Here is a 14,638-nt window from a genome sequence, read left to right as displayed (position 1 = left end):
TTCTATTTTGGTCGCGGGGAAGGTGGATGGGAGAGGCAAAGGTGATGGAATAAGCATTTCGGATGTCATGAAACAGTTCTCCTGGAGAAAGCAAGAGATTTTACCTCACCCTTTTGTAGGGCTGTTGATTAATCGCAGTTAACTCACGTGATTAACTCAAAAAAATTAATTGCAATTAATCGCAATTTTAATCTCACTGTTAAACAATAGAATACCAATTGAAATGTATTAAATATTTTTGGATGTTTTTCTACATTTTCAAATATATAGATTTCTATTACGCAGAATACAAAGTGTACAGTGCTCATTATTACAAATATTTGCACTGTAAAAAACAAAAATAGAATTTTTCAATTCACCTCATACAAATACTGTAGTGCAATCTCTTTATCATGACAGTGCAACTTAAAAATGTAGATTTTTTTTGTTACATAACTGCACTCAAAAACAAAACAATGTAAAACTTTAGAGCCTAAGTCCACTCAGTCCTACTTCTTGTTCAGCCAATCGCTAAGACAAACAAGTTTGTTTACATTTATGGGAGATAATGCTGCCCACTTCTTATTTACAATGTCACCAGAAAGTGAGAACAGGTATTTGCATGGGACTTTTGTAACCAGCATTGCAAGGTATTTACGTGCCAGATATGCTAAACATTTGTATGCCCCTTCATGCTTCGGCCACCATTCCGGAGGACATGCTTCCATGCTGATGATGCTCATAAAAAAAATAATGCGTTAATTAAATTTGTGACTGAACTCTTTGGGGGAGAATTGTATTCCTCTGGCTCTGTTTTACCTGCATTCTGCCATATATTTCATATTATAGCAGTCTTGGATGATGACTCAGCACATGTTGTTCGTTTTAAGAACACTTTCACTGCAGATTTGACAAAACACAAAGAAGGTACCAATGTGAGATTTCTAAAGATAGATACAGCACTTGACCCAAGGTTTAAGAATCTGAAGTGCCTTCCAAAATTTGAGAGGGACGAAGTGTGGAGCAGGCTTTCCAAAGTCTTAAAAGAGCAACACTCAGATGCAGAAACTACAGAACCCGAATCACCAAAAAAACAAAATCAACCTTCTGCTGGTGGCATCTGACTCAGATTTTGAAAATGAACATGCATCGGTCTGCACTGCTTTGGATTGTTATCGAGCAGAACCCATCATCAGCATGGAGGCATGTCCTCTGGAATGGTGGTTGAAGCATGAAGGGACATATGAATCTTTAGCGCATCTGGCATGTAAATATCTTGTGACGCCGGCTGCAACAGTGCCATGCGAACACCTGTACTCACTTTCAGGTGACATTGTTAACAAGAAGTGGGCAGCATTATCTTCTGCAAATGTAAACAAACTTGTTTGTCTGAGTGATTGGCTGAACAAGAAATAGGACTGAGTGGACTTATAGGCTCTAAAGTTTTAAATTGTTTTATTTTTGAATGCAGGTTTTTTTTGTACATAATTCTACATTTGTAAGTTCAACTTTCACAATAAAGAGATTGCACTACAGTACTTGTATGAGGTGAATCGAAAAATACTATTTCTTGTTTTTTACCGTGCAAATATTTGTAATCAAAAGTAAATATAAAGTGAGCATTGTACACTTTGTATTCTATGTTGTAATTGAAATCAATATATTTGAAAACGTAGAAAACCTCCAAAAATATTTAAATGAATGGTATTCTGCAATTGTTTAATTGCGTGATTAATCATGATTAAATTTTTTTTAAATCACTTGACAGCCCTACCCTTTTGCATTTAGGGCCCTCAATGCTCTGTCACGGAACTTCCCGGGGAGCAGGATCAGAACACACATGGTATGCAGCAGCACACGTAGCCCAGTCTTGTGCTACTACAGAACCTTAGGACAAAAAAGGTTAATTCACTGGTACCAGTACAAGGAAGAGAGTCTCAGCCTGAAAGCTGAACATCCTTTGCTTTTCTGGGTTTGAATAAGAACCAAAGCATTACTTTACAGTAGTTTAAAGGTTTAGCTACATTACAACATGCACATGCTTAGTTCTGTACACAGCACAATTAGAGGGGATCAGTGACAAAAGGCATCAAGACTCAAATAGTACTGTGTTGGGCATATGTTATAGAAACCTAGATAGTATAGACCTGAATTTCAAACTCAGTCAACAGGCTGTTAATGATTTGCCCAGGATGGCTATGGAAGGATTTAAGAGCTGAACTAGACAGCTATTTATCTAGGCATTTAGGGTCAGATCCTCAGATGGTGTAAACAGATGTCAAAGTCAATGGAGTTGACTTTAATAGGATTATGCTGATTTACACTAGAAGATCAGGGCCTAGTACCACGCTGAGTTCCTAATAAGGAGGATTCATTTATTCAATAAATCACTGAAAATCACTTACACACATGGAGCCCCTCTAACTCACCTTCCACAGGGGCTGTCATACTGCATCCCTAAAGTGCAGATACATTAACTAGTATTATTTTTAAGTGGTTACCCCCGTTGGAACAAACTGCACATGGAGAAAAGGATACATCCCCAGGATAACTGCTTCAAGGCATTTGATAGGTAAGGATTCCCTGGTCATTTCTCTTGCCGTCTCCATTAACCTAGGATAGAAAAAACTTTCAGTCCTTTTAGTGAAAATAGTTAACAAAAATTAAAGGTTCCTCTTACCTGATTAGGGGCCAAATCCCTCTGGTCTTATTGGGCCCAATTCTCCTCTCAAACCACATTCACGTGGATGTAACTGCACTGATTCCTATAGAATCAATCCTAGTTTACAGTGGAGGGGGATAAAAAACAGGCCTTAATATACAGGTAGCCAGGACTGAGTGGCAGCAGATATATTGGAGAACCCAGATGTCTCAGAACGGTCACCTTTAAGTAATGGCTTTTGCTATTTTCCTTACTGAGTGGCAGAAAGCAGGAGAAATAGCTCAGTGGTTTGAGCATTGGCCTGCTATACCCAGGGTTGTGAGTTCAATCCTTGAGGGGGCCACTTAGGGAATCTGGGGCAAAATCAGTACTTGGTCCTGCTAGTGAAGGCAGGGGGCTGGACTCAATGACCGTTCAGGGTCCCTTCCAGTTCTATGAGATGGGCAGCTTGATAATACATGGAGATATACCTAAGAGTCAGACACCCAATTCATGGCATCCAAATCCCCTTGGTGGCTTTGAAAACCCTGCCATAAAAGTTTTACATGGGCTGGAAAGATACAATATTTTCTCCTCTCCTCCCAGGACGGCATGGAAACACTGCCCCGAGGGTGCTGGCAGCAGCTGACAGAGGCCGCACTTCAAGGCGCTGCCATGCTGTGGGGTACTAATTCTGCAAACTCCTGCAGCAGGTACATGAAACCCTCATTCCAAACAGCAGCAGCTTCTAACGTACCCTCCTATAGTGTTAAAATGGCTCTGGCTCTTTGTGTAGAAAAGAGGTTATGTGCTCAAAACGCCCCCTTGTGCCTGTGGCAATTGGAGTGGATGGTGCAGGTCTGTAATCCTCTTAAAGAGACACCACCATCACTTGGCACAAACAACCCAGTCTCAGTACAGCTGAGAAAGAGCTATTGTGCTGCTGGTCAATAGGTTACTGCTTTTCTGGGCACCCTGGAAGGATGGAGGGAGAAACAAAGCATGGAAGAGGACCAGAAGAGACCCAGAGATAAAAAAGAATCATTCATTAGTAGCTGAAAAACTCAAGTGTTGGGAGAGAGTTGAAATTCTTCTTTAACCTTAGCCTTTCCCGCCCCATCCCACCTGGAAGAGATCCCAGCACCACAGAAACTTTATCTTAAACATTATTGGTATTGGAACTAGAAAGGCTGTTAAAGGTGTACCTGTCAAAACCTCAGTGTCCTATTTTTGCCATCTCCTAACTTATTATGGTCTAACCCATCTTAAAGTGTGCCTGTTTTCCGAGCAGTAGCTCAGTAAAGATGGCATCATGATTCCCTGTTTATTGTCTTTCAATGATTCCCAGTTTGTTTAATCAGAAAAAACATCTTTTCATTTGCAAACTCAACCTAGACTGCAGCAAACTCATTTGCAAACTCAACCTGCAGGGACAACCTAGAATATGAAAGTCAAGCTGGGTCTTGTCTGGCTCCTACCGCCTCACCGTCAGTAACAGAAACCCTGTCACTGGAATTCAGTAGCAATTCGGCGGATGGTGCAGAACAGAATCCTAGTGGTTCTCCCAGTGCTGTCAGAGTAACAAGCTGCACAATCACATTATAGCCGGGAAAGGAAGTACCTAGGACTCTGATGACACAGAGAGAGCGTATCTCTCAGGTAGGAAGTTGCCACATGTGTAACTCGCCTCAAGCACAGCAAGCCCCAGGCCCCAAACACATCACAAAGCACTATTAAGTCAGAGCTTTACAGACTTCTAGAGGGAGAAACAAGATAGCTTTGAAATCTGGACATTTCAGGCACACGCCACACCAAATGTTCTTCTTTGGACAGAGACAGTCTTCCCCTCTGCTCCATACAGCACTGAGCACACGTACAGTACAAAAACAGATACCAATGGCAGAGAAGTCAAACAAGATTAGACACTGCATATGCTGAGCCAATTGTTGCAGCCTCTCCACTGGCTGCGGCATCAGGTCCCTTGTTGGCTGCTGTTATATGTTCATAATTATCACCAGTTCCAGAAGCAGTCAGTGTGGGTATAATATTAATGTCTCCATTGCCAGGGAGCCTTCGCAAACCAACGGACATAAACAAGTTGCCAAATTAGTAGTGACTTATCTGTCATAGCAACATTCATATTGTTTATCACTGTTACAAAGTTACATTTAATGTATGTTCTGTTTACAATGCATGAACTCATTTATCTTGAATCAGAGCTCTCCAAGATACATTAAGACAGATTGAAATTCAACATATGAGGCATTCTGCTGGCTTAACAAAGACAGACACACTCTGTCTATTGGTGCACAACCCACCACGTATTATATCGGTCTGCCTTTCATCAAAGTCAGTGGCAGAATTCCCATTCAATGGAAGCAGGATCGTCCCTCCTATTTTTTGTATTAGTGTTCTAGAACAGTAGTAGTCCCTAACAATAGGGATTGGAATGGGATTCAGAGCCTTTCACCATTAGATCACCAGTGTAGGTTGACCAGACAGCAAGTGTGAAAAATCGGGACAGGGTGTGTGTGGTAATAGGAGCCCATATAAAAAAAAAGTCCCAAATAGCGGGACATCTGGTCACCCTACCAGTATGGAACTAAGCTAGGGCACTAGTGACCAAAAAAAAGTTACCAGTGATCATCTGATGGCTGTTCACGGACATACAGGGAATGAGTTGGCTACACAGTTTAATTCACAGTAGACACATCATGGGAAACCATCATAATGCACATCATTGCTTACAGTGTCAGAGGCCAAGGACTGACGGGACAGGCAACTGCCCACTCTCCACTAGAGATGGCCCCCCCAGGTCAAGGTTGAGACAAGCTGGTACACTGGTGAAGCTTGCCCTGGGGCTGCCTGGGCCAGGCCTCAAGAACTTCAGTCTCCACAGCTGTCATTCACATAGATGTGCAAAAGAATTATATTTTTTCCCAAAGGCCTTGTTGATACTGGGGGGGAAAAAAGCTATATTTGATCTGAATTTGCATTTGTAATTTATCAGGGGGGAGGGGAATAATCTCATAATTAGAAATTAATCTGGAACACGGTGGTATTAAGATAGGATCCAGTCTAGTGCCCACAGAGGTCAAGGACAGTCTTCTGTTGCCTTTAGCAGCATTTGGATCATACTATTAAACTACATTTGTTTTGGTTATTGGAAGTCATCCTATTGGATTTACCACTCCTGATCCTCTACTGTATCCAAAAGTCACAGTCAAAAGCATCTCCTCTTGCCACCTGTGAGACCCTTGCTTGTCCTTCCTGTGACTGCATAGCACAGTTATGCAAGGCCTGACCCAATGGGCTTTGGATCAGGCCCTCAGCCAGTCAAAGGAGGAGTCTAAACTTAAATTGCCTTAAATGTCACGCAACTTCTCTCTTTGCTGGAGTGTACAATTTGTACTCCCCCCCCCTCCCCCCCAGCACAGCCACTCCTACCCCTAATATATGTAACCAGTTCAGTTGGCTGTTCTAATGAGGAGTCTTTTTCCTTTTGCTGTATACCTAGCACTGTTTCAATGGGCGATATTTCCTTCTACCGTAAATTGTTTCAGGACCACAAAATATCAGTGTGCCCGTCTGGATTAACTCCTTCGCCGTACATACAAAAAGAAAATAATAGTGTGTTAATGGTACCTCTTAGGAATCTTGGGATTTCCATTAAAGCAAGAGTGCTTACAAAAATTCCACAGGAGTGGCTTTATTTTTTTTAATCAGTGCACTATACCCATGTCACATAAAGGGTTACATCTAACTGACAAAAGTAAAATTTACTGAGGCCTGGTCTACACTACAGACTTAGGTCAATGTAAGGCAGCTTACGGTGACCCAACTCTGTAAGCATCTACACTAAAATGTAGCTCCCACTAACGTAACTCACCTACTACACCAACCTAATAGTAACTCCACCTCCACGAGAGACAAAGCACTGGTCGATGTAGTTAGATTGTCGCTGTGTCAGTGTAGATGCTTGTTGTTTACATCAACTGTTGCTGCCTTTCAGAAGCTGTCCCATAATGCCCCACACAGAGGTAAATCGGTGCAAGCACTCCTAGTGAGAATGCACACCGCTGGCACAAGGAAAGGAGCGTAGTGTGGATGTGCAAAAGTGATTTAATTACTGCAGTAGCTGTACGTCAATATAATTTAGGTAAACTTAATTTTGTAGTGTAGACTTGCCCTATGTGTCAAACTTTTATCAAGTAGAGTCTGAGGGGTCTTGACATACTCCCTCTGCTGGAGTTTATGGATGTGATTCTTTTCACTGATGCACCAGTGTGAATCTGGCCTAGCTTCACTGAAGTCAACTTACTTACTGGTGTCAGGGGCCTGATCCAAAGCCCACTGAGGTCAATGCAATGACTTCCATTGACTTTAATGACTTTGGATCAGGCTCTATGTTTTCTATTAGGGCCCTTCTCCTCCCCAGGTATTGACACGTTTGACGTCCATGAACTCTCCCCCTACCCTGAGTATTTCTACGGCTCCTGGCACTGCTAAGCACTAGCTTTGCCAAATGTGAACTTCACAAGGTTTCTCAAAGTACCTCACTACAAGGGAATTTCTATCAGTCCTCTCGCATATCCATTTAAGTTTTCTGGGCACTTTGCTTGCATATATAACGCCCAGGGGCTGTGTACCCTGTGGAGAAAACTAAATCAGCAGTAATTTAGTATTCTCAATGACATAGACAAGAAAGTGAACTGCTCAAATGCAGCTACAGCAATTGGAGCAGCTACTATTAGAGTCATGACAATAACATGGGGGGGTCTTTAATGGGAAAATGTACATTAGCATCAGTCTGAATAAACCAGTATGTCTGTAAATTTTCCTCTATCTGCAAGATTAGAAGCAGATATTCAAATATTCTCTCCAGGCTATTGTCTGGACACAATGTGCGCAAAATTCTCCAGTCACACTGGGGTTCCTGGAGAACAGGGTATGTTAACACAGGGCTTGCTCTTCTGTTATTAGGGTAAGTAGTTCCCACCTGCCTGCTTCTGTCACACTTCGGTTCAGGTTTTTTTTAAAAGCACTTCTTTAGTCAATTATCCGTTATATTCCCAGTCACAGAATTACTCAACCTGGTCCTTCTGCAAATCAGCCTCTGTACTACAATTTCTCCAAGCCCTTGGAATCTGACTCAAGGAGTCTGTCCAGATGTGAGGTTGTGATAGGGTTGTAACTCAAGATTACCAGTTAGCTCGAGCCAATAACAAAATTGCAAGGGTTTGTTCCTTGTTGTGGGTCATGTTTGTGTCCTGGAACAAAAGACTGGGGAGTTCTAGACTGGCATTAGCAACTGTGTTAATTGATTCCCAATCCATCGAGTTAACTACATGAGTTACAACACAGCCAAAAATGCCAGAGAAAAATTTTCATTAGCATATAAGTGACATAGGTCTGGTCTTCACTTAAAAGTTTTAGAGGTATGAATTGTTATACTAGTAAAGAACTCTAGTACGGATGCAGTTTTATCAGCTTAAAGGTGACATACCAATACAGTTACTCCCCTTTCCATATGGCAACAGCTGTACCCGTTTAAAGTATTTATAGTTAAAAAAGCTTGTTTAAGGCAGTACACCTTTCTAATATAGAAGGGCCTATCACTTCTGAAAATGGCACCCAGGCATTTTTGAAAAGTGTCTCTAGTCTAGATAAACCCCGAGGAGTCTGGCTGGCAGGCTGCCAATTGTTAGCCAACAGTGAGTTATTCTTAACAGTATTTTTAAATATTGCATCCTATCAAGCCTGTCTCCCTTAACATTAAGTGTCTCAAACAGATAATTCATGCTCTCCTTCCTACGCGGAGCTCTGAATTTTTATTCTCTCATGGATCAGACTGATACTGGTAATAAATCCCTCCTGTGTCTAGTCCCTCCTTCCATAACAATATACCAGAGCTATTTCAAGACAAATTTCACATGATCTTCAATTTGTATGTAGCTTCTTAACACATTTGAGCTCACCCATTGGTCTCTTGAGGGGAAGAAGCAACAGAACCTTTGCTAGGTCAGAGCAATATACAATCATTTAAAAAAAAAAATCAACTTCATAAGCACAAGTCAGGAGCCCAGTATGGCGGTGCGGAACACGTACAACTCCCAAAGGAGTCAATGGAAACTGAGGGCACACTGCTGGATCAAGCCCCATATGGACGCTTGCTCATCCAGATGGACTTCTGTATTTCCACACGATCAATACAATGGAAGTAATGAGCCTTTCACTAGCACCTTGAGAGGGAGACACTTACCAAATGCAGATTTTATAGAAAGCCAAACTCGGAGGCAAAGAGCTATTAAAAGACTCAAGCTAGTGACCCTTGAGAAGGATGGTCTTGTAGTCACTAAAGTTGGCCTTAAAAGATCAAGGTTCAATTCCTGGCTCTGCTCCAAATTCCCATTGTAATGTTGGACAAATCACTTCATCTGCCTGTGCCTCCATTTTCCATCTGTAAAATGGGAATAACAATGCCTTTCCCCCACCCGTCATCTGTTCTGTCTATTTAGATAATTGCCAAATTAAAACCAAGTTTAGTGACCGTTACTGTTACAGCAGGACACACCCTGCCCACCCAAAACCTTAAAAACCATGTAAATAAGAAGTTTAGGGGAAAGACTTGTACATTTCTTGCCACCTTCAAGTTGCCTACAACACTGCTTCAGTAACACACTCCATAACTTCACTTCCATCTCCAACAGTTATCCCAAAGCGATACCTACCCCAGCTCCAGACTTGCACCCTTATACCTTAACAGTGACCTCATCTGTGTTTATATCAATCACATCAACAGACCAGCACATCTGGCCAGCACACATTCCATGCATTTGGGAAGTGTTACCTATCAGCTGTGTTCTTGGGGAACCAGGGCGCAGTACCCAGCTTGTCTGACTCACGAAAGACCTTCCCCCCACACCAGCCTCTGCTTGAACCAAAACCAATCAGAAGAAAGACTTACAAAAAGCAATGGAAAGGCCGTGGGAGACACACCTAAACCCCTCCAGACAAGGGTGACAGGATTAAGGAAACTCCCCTAGCCTCATCTGCATCGAAGATGGGACAGGGAGGCATCCCCATTAGCATACAGAATGGAGAACAAAGATCCTAAGGCAAGAACCGCATGGAACTCTGGGACCAGAAAAGCAGGGAAGCACTGCATGATGGGGGAATCTCTGCTCCAGATGTTAATGAACCTACACCTGCACACACCCAGCTCAGTAGTTGTCAGACCAATTCTAGTAATAAATCCTTTATTGGTATCCAAAATACTGAAGCTGCCTAATTGCATTGTGAGCGCCCTCCAAGGAACACTGCCCATGGTCAGGAATAATCAGTTCCTATTGCCTAGCCTGAACAAAACAACTTTGGTATACTCCCTTGAGCCATCAGTTTACCCACAAACAAATCTAGTGTTCTCCCTTGAACCATTGTTCTTTCCCTACAAAAACTCCTACCCATGCTCAAGTAAGTGCTCTGATGCCTGGATCCAAAATCTGCATCAGTTCCATTGGGATTTCATCTTCTCCTGACTGATCGTGCTGGGGGCCCTCAGCTACCACCACCACCACCTGGGAACCCTGATCGATTCAAACTTCACAGAGTGGTGAGAACCCAGCTCTCTCTCTCTAGGTATAGCCTTCTGACCCGGACTTGTGTGAGCAGTTATAGTTTTCTAAACCTGATTTTTATAATCAAATTTAAGTTAGATTTAATATTATAACTGTTTTGTTTGGCTCCCCTTGTATGGTTATTACCTGGCAATAAATAACTTTCATGGTTAAGCTGATTGCTTCTCTCTCCCCCCCTCATGGGTGTTTTTTGGCTTCCCCATTCGCTCTGCAGCAATGCTCCTCGTACCTAAGCTAAAGATCCCTGCAGCACCCAAAAATCCTGAGGTTTGCTCATCACGTGGGTTACTACCAGAACAATTGTAACGTGAAAGTGGGGATAGGGACGTGCTGAACCTGGGGCATATGAGGGTGGCAGCTTGGAAGTGCTGCTTGACCCAGCCTACTGAGTCCAGAGACATATAAGGGGTCAGCTTGGGAGTGCTGATTAACCCAGTCCTCTCAGACGTGCTCTGTTAATGTGTGTGTTCATCTGATTCTGGGGCTGGAAGAACCCAGCCCTGGGGAACCTAGGACCTGCAGGGTAGCTCCATTGGGAGGGAACTTGCAGACAGAAGTAGAGCTCCGTATGAGAACACAAGTGACACACGCAGTACATTGATAGAAGTACAGAACCCCCCTGAAGAGTAACCCTAATGAATGAGCATACCCCAAAGTAACGGGCAAATCTGGTAACAGAAGTTATTCTGCCCCAACACTACTGAAGATAAGTAAATAAACTGGTATAATCACCCTGAAAGCCAGTGTGGTACAGAGCCTAGGACTGGAGTTTGACCTGGATTCTGTGCCTGCAGTGAGTGACCTTGCATAAGGTATTTAAAGCTGGGGGGGGGGGGGTGTTCAGCAGCTGTTCCCTAACCATCTTCTAGGTTGGAGTTCATGGTATCAGTTAATCATAAGGATAGGGAGCTGCTTGGCAATTTATACAGCATTTAGAACAGGGGAGATTTGAACTCCTGGGCTCTTGTTTCCAACTCGGAGCTTTCTCCTACATTCCAGGGGTATTTGGTGAGGGAGTCAGAGTGCGTCACTCAATTTTTTAGCTTTCCTCAGAAGTAAGTGACTGCAGATCTGCTATGGCATGGATGCTACTGAACTGCAATCTGGACGATTTTGCCTGGCAAAAACTTTGTTGTTACTGTTAAAAAGTTATCAGTGTTTTATAGGCAAACATTCCCGCTGCATAACTCATATTCTAGGAACCAGCATATGGGGAGCAACAACGTGGCCAAAGGAGAGGGCCCAGAGTGCTTTAGATTTATTGAAAAAGGGGTGACCAAGACACAGAAGACAAGCCAGTGAAAAATTTGCATAAATGAGTGACTTTTACAGGTTTGTTACTATCAGTTCATTTTTCATCAAACTGCCATGAAAAATTCAGATTGTGCTTAAAGCTTTGATTCCTTGGCTTGGTTTTTGCCATTTCAATGAGACTTTCATGAAACAAAGATTTAAAGCACCTCTTAAAACTCAGTTCTGTAACACAACCCTAACTATCGTGATGTTACCTCTGCATCATATGCTCTTCAAGGCAGGGATTGAGACTTACTATATGCGTATACCATGCAGTTCTGATCTCAGGTGGGGTCTCTAGTCCAAAATAAATCTTGTAAATAATAAACTTAATTCATCCTGGCATGAAACTTCTGAACTGAGACCTAGACCAAAAACTCAAACTCAGCTGTACAATGGAGGGAGGAGAGGCAATACATGATCACAATTAAAATTTGAGAGAAAATCCCAAAGAAATGTACAAAGTTAAAAAGAGCACAGCTAGCAATAGCTAATGAAAGTAGCTCACCCAGCAAGCTTTTCCCAATACTGCTTTGTCATTTCAGGAACAAAATAAACTTGTGGCACTCAATGTGTAAACCAACAGGAATCACTACAGAAGCACTGAGCAGTAAAGCCTCTGGAAGCATCCCTGAAAATATTCCATCAATCACAGCAGGCAGAGTTTGCAACAAAATGGAAAACTTCTATTTAGCCAGTGGCCTTTGATTTAAAAGACAAACTTGGGGCTTGACCCTGCACAATTCTGGGCACTTCACAGAAGTGCTGAGTGTCTTCAGCTGGAGTGAGGGCCTAATTCAGCAAAGCAATTAAGCACAGGCTTAAAGTGTCAGTGACTGAAAGCATGTGCTGGAAGTCAAGCACCTACTTCAGCGTTTATTGAATAGGAATGGATTTATGCCCTCCTTACATGGTTTACTCAATCAGGGCCTATGCACCCTGGCTTCAGGTTTCATGAACAGCTGCACAGGGCAGCTGGAAGACACAGTGATGACCACTGATTTCTTCTCCCTGTCCCCTTTCCCCCCCAACAATTTAAAATGAACAAACAAATACATCCAGCTGGCATTTTACAGCCAATAGCTAAGTAATTGCAGAGCAAGAAATGGTTTCCCAACAGAGCACCTATTTAATCACTGCAATAGCCATGGAAAAATGTGTGTACTTAAAGGGCCAGATCCTCAGCTGCTGTAAATCTATGTAGCTCCACTGACTTTAATGGAGCTATGCCAATTTACCCCTCTGGTGGAACTGGCCCATACAGTGCAGTTCATTAGAGTACCTGAAAACAATTTACAGTATTATTCCTGTTTCATAGATGGGGAACTGAGGCACAGAGTGGCCAATGTTTTCAAAATTGGGTACCTAAAGTTAAGCCCCTAAATCCATATACAAGCACTCAAATGAGCAGCCTGAATTTCAGAGGTGCTGGACATCCAATTAAGTAAAATGTGTGTGCTCAGCTGGAGACACTCAGCATCTCACAGGACTGAGCCCATCATGAGAAATCATTATATTTTCATACAACCTGCAAACAAGCTGAATGAAGCTGATCAGTCTTCCCATGCCTCCAGGCCTGAGTGGTTAACTGAGATTAAAGAACACTAGAGTGATTATGGTAGCTCAAGATCTGATCCATTAGCTGCTTCAATAGTTCTTATTGTAATTGTGTGACAATTGTCAGAATTATCCTCCCCCCATATATAGTAAGGGCTAGTCTACACTGGCAATGCTAAAGTGTTGCCGCGACAGTGCTTTAACATGCCTAAAAAAACCCACCTCAACGAGGGGCGTAGCTCCTGGCACTGTTTACACTGGTGCTTTACAGTGCTGAAACGTGCTGCATTCGGGGGGGTGTTTTTTCACACCCCTGAGTGAGAAAGTTGCAGCGCTGTTAATTGCCAGTGAAGACAAGCCCTAAGTTAGGGTACCCAAAAAAGGCCAGAGGATCAAATGCACCTCACCGGCCCTAAAGTACAGCTAATAGCTGATCAAATCTAGGCTATTATTGCTGGTGACCTTCAAACAAGCAATTTCTATTCATCCGTCAAAAAAGGGACCAGTACAAGCCATGTTACAGTGGGCTTGTAAGGATAAGGCCTGTAGCCATATTGTAAGGCCTAAGGCCTTCATCCGCAGCCAGGTTAAAAGAGCAGCAGCCATTAGCTGAGAAGCAGGAAGTCACATCCTCACATTCCATCTAAATTACATTAAAACAATGTAATATCAGGCTGTTAAGGAGACCCCGTCCTAATAGCACCCACTATCACCAGATAAAGAAACAGAGCGTAAGATGGTTAACGAAAACTTAAGTTTGATAGCATTCTGCCTGGCAAGAAACCACTTATCAATAGTTATGGTTGTGAAATCCTCATTTCTTTATTGTTTTGTCATTATGGTGCCCACTTCCTTACTGTTTGTCTGTATGATCTCTGTCTGGTTCTTTGATCGTTTCCGTCTGTTACATAATTAATTCTGCTAGATGTAAATTAATTAAGGTGGTGGGGTATGATTGGTTAGAGAATTTTGTTAGGATTGGTTAATAAAATTTTAGTAAAATAATGGGTTAAGGTATAGCTAAGCAGGACTCATGTTTCACTATATAAACTGGGGTCCAAAAGGAAGTTCTTTGGGAACCAGCTCCAGGACACAGCCCCATCAGAGCTGCCAGACCGCAACACTCTGCCAATAACACTGTGCAGAAACTGGAGTCCCCCAGATGGACCTGACCCCGACTGGCCAGCAGGGAAAAGTTCATCTGTCCTATTGGGAGTGGTGAGCATTGTATGTGTAGCGTGTGCATTCTGGTTTTGGTGATTGGTAATAAACAGAGAATAAAGATATTACTGTGTAAGGCTCTTTCACCGGTAAAAGGTCCTGCAAACCTGCAGAAAATTACACTCTGAGCCCTAGGAACAGGGTAAGGGTGGGTGCCCTAGAGCGTAAGGTTATGCCTGAGCCCACAGAAGGGTAAGAGTGGGTGCCTAAATTAAGAGGGTTACACCTTGAGCCCTCGGAACTGGGTAAAGGTGGGTGCCCCTAGAGTGTGTCAGTAACAGAGAATTTTGTGCGGGTAACCGGCTGAGTT

The 14,638-nt window shown here is 42.7% G+C and overlaps 1 protein-coding gene across 2 annotated transcripts in view; it reads right to left on the bottom strand.

Annotated features, from left to right (window-relative positions):
- VASH2 (vasohibin 2) overlaps positions 1 to 14,638 on the bottom strand; it is a 59,570-nt gene that overhangs the window by 24,840 nt on the left and 20,092 nt on the right. The window contains exon 4 of one of the 2 annotated variants that reach the window (XM_065401876.1): positions 2,518 to 2,592. The exons of the other annotated variant lie outside the window; for it this stretch is intronic. Within the exon in view, the coding sequence (XP_065257948.1) occupies positions 2,518 to 2,592 (75 nt within the window). The remainder of the gene's footprint in view (positions 1 to 2,517; positions 2,593 to 14,638) is intronic. 2 annotated transcript variants of the gene reach the window in all.

This window comes from Emys orbicularis, chromosome 3 (assembly GCF_028017835.1).
Source record: "Emys orbicularis isolate rEmyOrb1 chromosome 3, rEmyOrb1.hap1, whole genome shotgun sequence".
In the NCBI taxonomy this organism is placed as follows: Eukaryota; Metazoa; Chordata; order Testudines; family Emydidae; genus Emys; species Emys orbicularis.
The sequence above is the reverse complement of the archived record's forward strand: the minus strand, read 5'-3'. Positions and strand labels throughout refer to the sequence as shown.